This window comes from Nelumbo nucifera, chromosome 1 (assembly GCF_055504915.1).
Source record: "Nelumbo nucifera cultivar China Antique chromosome 1, China Antique-T2T, whole genome shotgun sequence".
NCBI classification, from domain to species: Eukaryota; Viridiplantae; Streptophyta; class Magnoliopsida; order Proteales; family Nelumbonaceae; genus Nelumbo; species Nelumbo nucifera.
Window position 1 is genome coordinate 217491676 of NC_142649.1, and position 11162 is coordinate 217502837.

General features: G+C 38.0%; 1 protein-coding gene across 8 annotated transcripts in view; it reads left to right on the forward strand.

Annotated features, from left to right (window-relative positions):
• The window catches only part of LOC104585793 (DUF3754 family protein, putative (DUF3754)), a 109857-nt gene extending 102735 nt beyond the window's left edge, over positions 1–7122 (forward strand). For 5 of the 8 annotated variants that reach the window (XM_010242793.3, XM_088896228.1, XM_019200572.2 and 2 more), the window contains exons 10-14: positions 4998–5094; positions 5213–5317; positions 5425–5478; positions 6790–6855; positions 6927–7122. In XM_010242793.3, coding sequence (XP_010241095.1) covers positions 4998–5094; positions 5213–5317; positions 5425–5478; positions 6790–6855; positions 6927–7079 — 475 coding nt within the window. In that variant the 3' untranslated portion in view covers positions 7080–7122. Of the gene's footprint in view, positions 1–4690; positions 5095–5212; positions 5318–5424; positions 5479–6789; positions 6856–6926 lie in introns of those variants that run through there. The other 3 variants (XR_016081127.1, XM_019200571.2, XR_016081128.1) reach the window with 3 other exon arrangements.
• The last annotated feature ends 4040 nt before the right edge of the window (positions 7123–11162 follow it).

The following is an 11162-nucleotide window of genomic DNA, read 5'->3' on the forward strand; positions in this document are numbered from 1 at the left end:
ATAAAAGTCAAGTGGGTTGGCTAGGAGAGTGACTTTTGAACATCCTCTCTTCTAGTTTGGCTGAACACTCTTCTCCTCTTCTTCTTCTTCTTTCTCTTTTCTTTCTTCTCTTTTCTTCTCTACTTTGACCTAGAAATAACTAGGGTTTATTCACATGGTATCAGAGCATTAAGGTTTGGTGTTCGTTTTCTTGCTGCTGTCTTCTTCCTGGGTTTGCCGCCAGCTTCACAATAGGTTTCATCATCCTACAGCAGATCTGATTGAAGACTCGATAAAGGGCTGAAAAGGAGTTGTCGTTTTGAGGGCCTGGAAGTGAGAATGCCTCTGGCCGGTGCTGTGGTGGTCGTTGAAGTGGTATACTAGACCCCCTATTCAGTGTACGAAGAGGGCTGGTCGTATACAGGTATGGACACTGCTGTCGTGTGTTCAGAAATGGACTGTGAATGCTGATTTTTTTTGTGTGCTTCGAAAGTTAGTTGTTGTGGTGCTGGGTGAAACTGATACACATATCAGTCATGTTTTTTTTCTGTGTTTTCCTGCTCACATGTGTGCTGAAAGAAGAGTGGTAGACTGCTGATGTCCACGACAGCAGTGGTGTGGTGTTGATTGTGTTGTGGTGGCTGACATATCTATGTTTTTAAATGCTTAAAAGTGAACCCCTAGACCTTGTGTGTAATCAGTTCCGCAGTATGCAGAACAAGTGTTCGATGAAATGACTGAGTAATTTCAGCAGTGGTGTGTTGGTGGTAAATGGTACTGCAGTGTGCAGTCCAAGTGTTTGATGTGTTGATTGAATGATTTCAGCTTTAGAGTGTAGTGTGTAATGTGCAGTTGAAGAAAGTGGGTTGGTGGTATTGTAAGTGAGATAAATCTTGTGACAAGTGTGAGATTGTGGTGTATATTCAGAGGAGACATAATTGAGATGGCTTCAACTGTAGTTGGGAATGACAACAAAACAGGCATCATGCTCTGTTCAGATTATCTAAGTGTTCAAATGACATCCATCAAGTTGAATGGTGAGAACTATGTACCATGGGCAAAATCTGTGGAGGTGTTCTTGAAGGCCAAGAGGAAAGTAAAACATGTGAGGGAGGAGAAACTTTCCACTAATTCTCTTGGGTTCAGTGATTGGGAACAAGATGATGCACAGATAATGACATGGCTTTGGAACAGCATGGAACCAAAGATTAGTGTGAGGTCAAACCAGCAGAGACTAGGGGATCAACCTATGTCAGAGGAAATATGTTGCGAGGTCAACCAAAGATTAGTGTGAGGTCAAACAAAGTATTTCTTAGGAATAGAAGTTGCGAGGTCAAAATAGGGGATCAACCTATGTCAGAGGAAATATGTTCTTGATCTACTTGAAGAAAAGGGTTGTTAGGTGCTAAACCAGCAGAGACTCCTATGGAACTCAATGCCAAGTTAAGTGTGGATGCAGGTGAAGAGTTTGATGATCCTGGAAGATACAGAAGGTTGGTGGGAAAGTTGAAATACCTGACCATTACCCGATCAGATATATCATTTGCTGTGAGTGTGGTGAGTCAATTTATGCAACATCCCCGGGTTCCTCACTGGGAAGCTATTCTGAGAATTGTTAGGTACCTAAAGGGTGCTCCAGGTCGTGGTTTGTTATACCAAAAAGGAGGACCTCTTGAGATAGTAGGGTACACAGATGCTAATTGGGCTGGCTCTATATCAGACAGGAGGTCAACCACAGGGTATTGTACCTTCCTGGGTGGCAATCTTGTAACTTGGAAATGCAAGAAGCAAATAGTGGTGGCAAGAAGTAGTGCGGAAGCAGAGTACAGGGCTATGGCCCATACCACATGTGAACTAGTATGGCTGAAGAACCTACTACAGGAGATGGGTTTCTCAATTGACAAACCCATGAAACTATACTGTGATAACCAAGTTGCTGTTCACATCTCATCAAATCCTGTCTTCCATGAAAGAACTAAACATATTGAGGTGGATTGTCACTTTGTGAGAGAGAAAGTGATAAGTGGGGTAATAACTACATCTCATGTGAGCTCAGGAAATCAGTGGGCAGATATCTTCACAAAAGGATTGTCTCGGGGAAGAATAGATTACATTTGTAACAAGCTGGGACTATATGATATATACTCTCCAGCTTGAGGGGGAGTGTTAGAATGCTCGAGTCAGGGGTATTTTGGTCATTCTGGTGTATCTTATTGAAAGTGAAATGTTTATTGTATCTGAGTTTAAGTTACGTGTCCCATCTTCTATGAGGGACAAAATTGTCTTTCTTGTAACTCCTAGTTTTTAATGAATAAAAGTCAAGTGGGTCGGCTAGGAGAGTGACTTTTGAACATCCTCTCTTCTAGTCTGGCCGAACACTCTTCTCCTCTTCTTCTTCTTCTTTCTCTTTTCTTCTCTTTTCTTCTCTACTTTGACCTAGAAACAACTAGGGTTTATTCACAAAGAGACACTATCTCTAGTGAGAAGTTGTTGTCTTATAATGTCATAATCAAAGTTTAGCCTAACCAGGAATTCAAACACTCTTTTTCTCAACTAATTTCTTGTATGTGGCAGCATCTTTCTGGCTCTCCCACTCAATAGTCTCAAGATGATCAATCTCATGCCACAATGATTTCAAGGTGGAGAAATAAACTGGCACAGGTTTCTCCCCCTGTTTAAGATTATTCACCTCATTTTTTAGTTCATAGGCTTTACCAACGTTAAGGGGTTGAGAATAGGTGTCTTTGCCCAAAGATAGTTTTTACTGATATGAGGCTGCATGGAATTGCATAACTAAGTCATAGCCAAATAATTTTCTTGGACCCATTTAACAAGGTAAGGGTCCTCCTGAGCTAGTTTCTTTGTCTCCCATCACATACCCCAGCTTTCCCCTTCCTCCAATGGCCACTATGGCTGATTGGGCCCATTCCAAATAGTTTGTTCCATCAAACTTGACTGTAGTAATCTGAAATGAATTGTTGTCAGTAGAATTTCCAGCTCCTACAAGTTCTTCTCCATATGATTTGGTTTCATTTCCAGTCATTTCCATGCTGTAATGAACAATGGATAGTCACAGAATGGAAGGTACAACACTGTATGTCCAACTCCCTTTTCAACAAAATATTATTTCAAGTACTGTCCTGCAGCACCCAGAATAAAAAATGTCCAGAGGCTTTTCTTCGAACACAAGGTGAGAGGCTGAAGTGAACAAAACTGTCAACAACTCAGCCCAAAAACACAGTCTGCAAAGAACCCCCCCCCCCAAAAAAAAAAAAAAAGTCCAAGAGAAGAGAAATCAGACAGTTGGTCCTCCCAGAGGATTCCAAAGAACTTCAGATGTCTGTCAATCCAAAAAAAGAATGAAAAAACAACCCAGAAAGTACTGGCCACCACTCCCAATCTCTGATTTAAGCCCTAAATCAGAAACTGACCTGTTTTCTCTGATTCTTCCTGGTCACCGGGCAGCTTTCCAAGTTTTCTAAACCTTGGGAACCTCCAATCACCTCGAAGAGGGTTATTTTATTAACTAACATAAGTATGCAATGGATCTTGTCAAACTGGCTCACTATCTGGACTGCATATGATATGTCCAACCGAGTCATCATGAGATATATTAAGCTGCCCGCCAATTGTTGGTACAGAGTAGGATCCTCAAGAGGAGAGCCTTCATCCTTGCTTAATTTCAAATTAACCTCCAAGGGAGTATCAACAGTCTTGGAGTCACTGAGATTAGCCAATTTGACAAGATACATTGCATACTTATGCTGGTTAACAAAATAGCCATTGGGAATTACGGCTGACCTCAAGTCCCAAGAAGTAGGTTAAGGGGCCCAAATCCTTCATCTTAAAGGAGTCACTAAGAAGTCTTTTCAGATCAGTGATTCCCTCCACATCATTCTCTGTAATAATTATGTCATCAACATATAGGAGGAAAAGAGTCGCACCCTGATTCTGATGCAAAGTGAAAAGAGAGTGACCAGACGAGCTTTGAATAAATCCTGCATCAGTGATCACAGATCTGAATAAATCCAGCACCCAGAGCCTAGTTTGAGAGATTCAGATCTGTGATCATTGATGCAGGAATACCCCAAGTCGTGTCTTATATTATCAATCATGCCCAACTTGTCACGTTGTTCTTTATGGTGCAAATCAATGTTGCATAGACACACAGTCATGGGAGTCGGAATCCAACATGTCCGAGAGTCTGACTTGGCAACATTGAATTGGGGAAGATAGAAGAGTTAAGTAACCCATTTCTGAGGGTAAAATCCTATCACAATAAATCCTCCCATAATGTACTTCTTGTTCCAGAATCACTTCATACCAGTCAAATTATTAGAATGTGGGAAGGATGACCACAATGAATTTCAGTAACACACTAAAATGACCTTCTCAACTAAGCATGCTTTAAAATGGCAACACTATTTCTTGATATTTCCATGACATGCGTCAATTCTATGGGTACAAACTACAAACACAAAATATTATTGAAATCGACGTATTCCCCCAGTAAAAATTGCCAATACCATGTAGAGGAGTAAACACGATGGTATTATAACATGATGAGCTGGCAACAATATTACAGATATATGGAGGAATAGTATTATAACCTGCCTAATGGAGATAATGACCACTTTGAGCCAGCTGATTTTATTTTATTTTATTTTTTTTGTGTGTGTGGTGTTAAATCTTGGTTTTTATTATTATGCAGAATCTACTTGCTTTTGATGACTAAATGGGACACTGCTAGGTTACCTAGGAAATCTCCATAACCATATTTCAAGAAGGGAAGTGTTTTTGTCTCTCCATTTGTCCTTTACCATGACCTGCATCCTCCCCTTGAGAAACCTTTAAATATTTTTCTCCACTCTCATCTTCACCTATATTTATTCCCATTATTATAGTGTTTCGTAATTGTCACTTCCCTTTTAAAATTCATTGACCTTGATTAACACACGTATTATGTTTGTTTTCTAATTTAATGTTCACATTGATTATGTACCTTGATTGTTATACAGGTCAGCTTTCTTGCTTGATGTGATTGCAATCAGTACCCTTATTATATACATAATTCGTGTAGCACTGGGTTACAAGCAGACTTGGGATCGATATCAAGTTAGTTATCTATATTTTCCATTGTAGTGAGGACCTTCATGGATCAAAACAACAAATTATGTAAATATTCCCTTGTATTCATATTTGTGGAAGATGTTCTTAGTGTCTTCTTATATAGGATCCGTTGTTACAGCTTCTGGTCAACAAGACACTTAACGAGAAAACCTTAGCAAGTGGCTTTGGCTCAATTCACTTTCTGTTGGATGCCTCTGAACAGCAACAAGTGAGGATATTAAATATGTGATGGCTTTATCTTCAATAGAATCCAAGAAACTTTGCCATCTGAAATTATTCTTCATTTTCCTTTTCTTTTCACTCTGTGCCTTGCAGTACAAAGAAGCTATTTTAGCTTATGCAGTTCTGCTCCAAGCTAATGAGGATGAGGTATTTTATGTTTTTTTAATTGAAATAAAGCCGGAAAATTTACCAAGTCAATAATTTCATTGTCTAACTAGGAATTTTTGCCTTGATTTATAGAGATAGGATTATAGCCCCAGTGCACTGAAAATCTTAACCAACCTGAAGTTTTTGGGTCTAGTCCTGGTAATCTTTTACGATAACAATCTTATTCTGAAATTAGCATCATCTGTTATTCCTCTCCTAGGATCCTCTTGGATTCTCGTAGGGAAATATCTATGATGCTAGAATGGTATGATACTGGAAGATCTTTGACCAATCAGAACCCCCTATTATAGTTGGACTCTTCAAGCCATCCCATAATATGTAAAGTCTGGGTTTTTTCTATGAGAAGCTCATCAAATGGGCTTCCAAATGGTGGGACAGAATTTGGTTGACCAAGGTCGAGCACAAAAATTTTTTGGGATTGTCTTGATAATTATAAATATGAGAGAGGTATTCACGTCATTCAGAAAGGTGACAAGGTCAGGCTTTTTACAAACTAGTGCTGTAAATTCAAGAATTTATGAGGGGATAGAATGAACACTAGTCTTACCCAAGATATCAGTATAGAAAAGAGAAACAGGCTCAAAATACTCATTCTGAGCTCTTATATCATACTTGTAGTTTCCCTGTCATTCATGTTCTGGGTAATCGTTTAGTTATAGAATGAACACTATTGTTTTTGAGGGGTAAAAAGAGAAGTAAAATTTAGTACTTAATATGAGAAAAGTGAAATATAGAAAATATTGCATCAGTTTTTGTGGTATGTGTGTCTGTGCTCTTCAATTAATGGTGATATATGCAACACCATCCCCTATTTATCATAGATAATCAGTTTGGATCCTTATCAAGCTGGATTGGGGTAAACCTGATACAAACCCACTTATTATCAGGGCTCAACTATCAGACCTAGGACTAACCTGCCAATTGGGCATGTCCTATAACCTATGAAATAAAATCAGATTGGTTTAAGTATCATTCAGTACATCTACCAACTTAAAATTACTTTTGAGTCCTTTTAACTATTGTCAAATATGCCTAGGCTTTTTGAGATGCGGAGGAGAACCATATCAAAGTTCTCAGATCCCATGAGTACCATCAAGTTAAATTCCAATATTTTATGTCGATTCTGATATGCAAAAGCAATTTTTTACCAGACAAAAGGATCTTTATTTTTATCATAATGGAATATGAGAATACTTTGGATGTATAACTTCCATGTTTTCCTTTTTTTCATTAGTTTTCTTTGTCCTGTAATTGGCATATAAAGATCACTAGCTGTTATGGAAAATGCAGGTCCTTTGTCGTAAAAGCATCGGGAGCTCATGTGAGATGTTTTTGTACGATAAGTTCAAGGAAAAGGTAAGAAAAACAATGTTCCTTCAATAAAATGGATTGTATAAGCTAAAAGGACTGGGTTGAATTTTGTGCAGGTTGAAATGCCGGTTGACAAAGCTCTCGATACATTGCTGAGGTTGGGCCTTGTAGTAGAGGTTCTTTCTAATGGGAGCCCAAGGCTGCATGCTCTTTCATGTTTCGAGGCATGCAAGGCCCTTAAAAAACGTTGGGACAGCCTACTCATGTAAAAGATGTTTGTCTTTATGTTAATACAGGTATAATTTTTCTGTACATCCTGTCATGTTTTCCTGCTTTCATGCTGGTATTTAAGGTTGGGAGAAATCTAGCATCTAATGAGGACGAGGGTTGTGTGAGTCGTGGCCCGTGGGGGTTCACAGATCAGCAAACTGTTTGGCTGATAGACTTGCTAAACAAGGGGCTAACAGAGAATAAATGTACTGGGGAACAACAAATAAGAACTATTTGTAAACTTGAAATGCATGCAAGGAGGTTAGGTGGTGAAATACCAACCTAACAAAAGATACGTATTGTACTTAATTATTTTTTCACAAACTAATAAAGATTATAATTATCTATAAAAAGATGTTTGAACTGAAGGTTCATGACTGTTGGAGAATGTGTTAATGCGTCATGGTTTCCTATAGGGATGTCAGCGGGTCTGTTCAGTATGGGTTGACTCAACATGAAGTTGACTGACCTGATTAAATAAGATGGAGTACCAAAGCTGATCTGAATTACCCCACAAATAGTAGACCAATGGTCAAACAAGGCTATATGTACAAATTATTCAATGCTACATGTTGGTCCTGGCACATGTGCACCTCAACCCAATCCTGACCCAAAACCTGATTGAGGCTGACCTGTCTTTAACCAATAGGCTCCGGTCAATGCGGGTTTACCCCTTAACCCCACCCACTGACATCCCTAGTTGCCTGATATAGCTTATTAGTGACCACATGTTAATGTAAGACAAGGACATGATATGTTAAAAAGCTCAGCTCTTTCACGACCCTACCTCTTCAATTAGAGAATACCCGACATTGATAAAAAAATGGAGAATTCCTGATATGGGGATTAGTTTGTTTTTAGGGTTCAATCCTTTGAACTATGGATATTAGGTCATGTTTGGGATTGTTTATGTTAAAAATAAGTGTTTAATGGAATAAGCACTTATTTTATATTGGGTGTTTGGTGGTCTTTTTCTCCAATAAGTACTTAAATAAGCAATTGTGACTCTTTTATCCTTCATTTTCTTTCAAAATTTCAAAATATTCAATCTAAAGTGATAAAAGTACTTTGATAGAAGTGCTTTTGTAAAAGTGCTTTTATAAAAGTGCTTTCATAAAATTGCTTTTATAAAAGTGTTTTCCTAAAAGTACTTTCATAAAAGTACTTTTATAAAAGTGTTTTCATAAAAGTATTTTTGTAGAAGTGCTTTCATGTAAAAGTACTTTTACAAAAGTTTTTTCATAAAAGTAATTAGAAGTGCCTTTATAAATTGTTTTTGTAAAAGGGTATAATTGGTATTCTAAAAATTCACTAGGGACAATTATGAGAGTAAAAAATTGAATAAGTGCTTATTATATGAGCACTTAAAAAAAGCTAGAAATTTGGGCTTAAAAAATAAGCCCTTATTTTCAAAATAAGCACTTATTCCAGGCTTATTTCCCAAACACTAACAAGTGCTTAATGGTGTGGTCTCCACCCAAATAAGCACTTCCAAACATGGCCTTAGTCCTGTAGAAATTGTAGAGAATAGAACTTAAAGTCTAAGGGTATTTGAGTCACTTACTTTGTGAGTGGAGCAAATATCTCTGTCACTTTAGGGTTCATGTTCGAACTTGCCAATATTATGTCTAATTTGAGAAAGATCCTTAGTAAGAAAATCAGTTGGATGGTTTTTGTTCTTCACAAATGGAAGGCACACTATTGTCCACCTCGAATATGAAGTGTAAATCCACCTCTATATGCTTAGTGTGATAATGCTAGATGGGATTACAAGCTATATTGCTTACAACCTTATTGTCATATTATATCCTCACAGGTTCATTATTACAAAACCTAAGATCTCTCAAAACATGCTTAACCTAAAGGAGCTTGGAAATACCACTCTAATGATTTCCTCCTATTAGAGTGCAATACGTAGATGTGGACTTTTTGTTACCAACACAAGTCTAACCAGCATTAGTGTATGCTTCTACTCAAAGATGTCTATAATTAGAAAACAAGAGTTGTTTTTCTTATTTATCCTTCAAATGTCTAAGAACCTTTCAATCACCTCATAATGACCAATATGTGATGTTCTCAGCCGTTGGATGTCTAAGAACCTTTCAGATCTAACCAATAATACTTAGAATGTTCACAGCCATTGGATAGACTTAGGGAGTTTATTCTACCAAGGTTGACACTGATGTGCTACCAAAGAACTTGGAGTAGCTTGTTTCAACTGTTAAGGTTAGACCCAAAGCACATGTAGTGTGTGTTTGGTTGAAACACTAAACCTGGACTATTTTCCAGTTATGCCTTGTACCTTGGAGATTGATAGGCAAAACTAGAAAGTTACACATAACCCCTATACTTGATTATGATAATGCATTGGGTGTCAAATCAGACTGTCTTTGATATGTCAATCAGTGAGATCCTTTAGGGGTCAAAACCTGAGTATGTTGGGACAGTTTGAGAATTCACTTAAGTGGGTGATCATAGTGATAGGATCGGTCCCTTTGTCGAACAAAGTGAATGACTGAGACTGCACTCTTTCTGATGGAAATCTAAATTGCCATAAGTGGATTTCAACTATGTTTGAGATTTGGTTTTGCAAAATATATCTATATGATACATATATATTATGTTTTGAGAAAAGTGTTTGCAAAAGGTTTTAATTCCTAGGATCCATCCAAGTAGAGAGTGTAACACTACACCTTGCAGTCAGGGGAGAGGTCCTTCCCTGTTGGGTAGTGTTTGATCATTGTGGGCTGATAGGGTTAAGTGTAAGAGACCATTAAGGGTTCATTACTTGATGGACTATATCTTAATTAAGTCTATTATCCTTGGGTCTTCATAGGATGGTTGGATTAAATGATCAATTAACTGTAAATGTTGGGCCCATTTTGAGCCCATAGTGATGAACTCAAGGGTTCACTACATTTGGCAGTGAATTCGACCAGACCTTTTCATAAAGGCTGTGTTGAACCCATGTGGGCTTATGTGAGGTCATTGTGCGGTCGTGAGCCATTTAGTTAATGGGCCTAAAGCCCATGATTAATATGATTAATCAAGATGTCACATGACTGCTTAAACTGTCATATGACATGGGCGAATATGGGTTTGGATATGGGTATGGAGCACCCATTTTGTTAAGAGGATAAGACCTATTTATGATAGAGTCCAGATCCAAATAAAAATTTGGATAAACCTCCTAATTCGATTAGGAAAGGTGCCCCGTAAAGGATAAAAGAAGGAGCGATCGAACTACTTCAGATAACTCTGCAATTCAACATTCTCTCTTCTCCTATTGTTGCCCAAGAAACCGTAGTTCAATATCACCTTTTTGGGACTGATCTTGATCAGCTCTTTCTCTAATTTTTGCAAGAAAAATACAGAGAAAAATCATTCTCACCTCCCTTGTTCGATCCAAAGTGTTGGACTGCGGTTTTGCTGAAAATTGCATTGCTGAACCGGTTTCAACTTCAAGTTGTGCCATTTTCAGTGGAATTTGGTTTTGGGATTTGATTTGGGCATAAACTACCACCTTGGGAACTACATTTGTGGAATCCGTATTAGGTATACATCTCCCTCTTGTTTGGTTTCAAATCTGGTCCAGTTTCAGTGCAACATCAATCATAGAAAATTGCATTTTTTCTAAAACAGAGAATATGATTCTTGAAAAGTTAAAGAAAATTTTTGAAATTTCGCCCAGCCATTTAGCATGATTCGGCCATCCATATGATGGATCCTAACCTTCCAACAGTGGCATCAGAGCCAAAGGTTCAATCATGAACCAAATTAGAGCAGATTTGAACCAAGAATCAAATCGGCAAGAACTAGTATATCCGAATTGAGTAGTTAGCAGTTTTTCTAAGAAAATGGTTCTCAGATTTGGGCGAATTGATCTGAAATTTTTATGATTATATTCTGATAACTTCGTATCTGGTATAACCCTCCACTCCCTTTTGGTTTCATATCTGATCTGGTTTGGGAGAGAGAAATTTTTGAAATTTCGCCCAACCTACCTGTAGGGTTCGACCATCCATATGATGGATCTCTCATCCCTTCAATGGTATCAGAGCCAGGTTCAAATCTTGAACCAA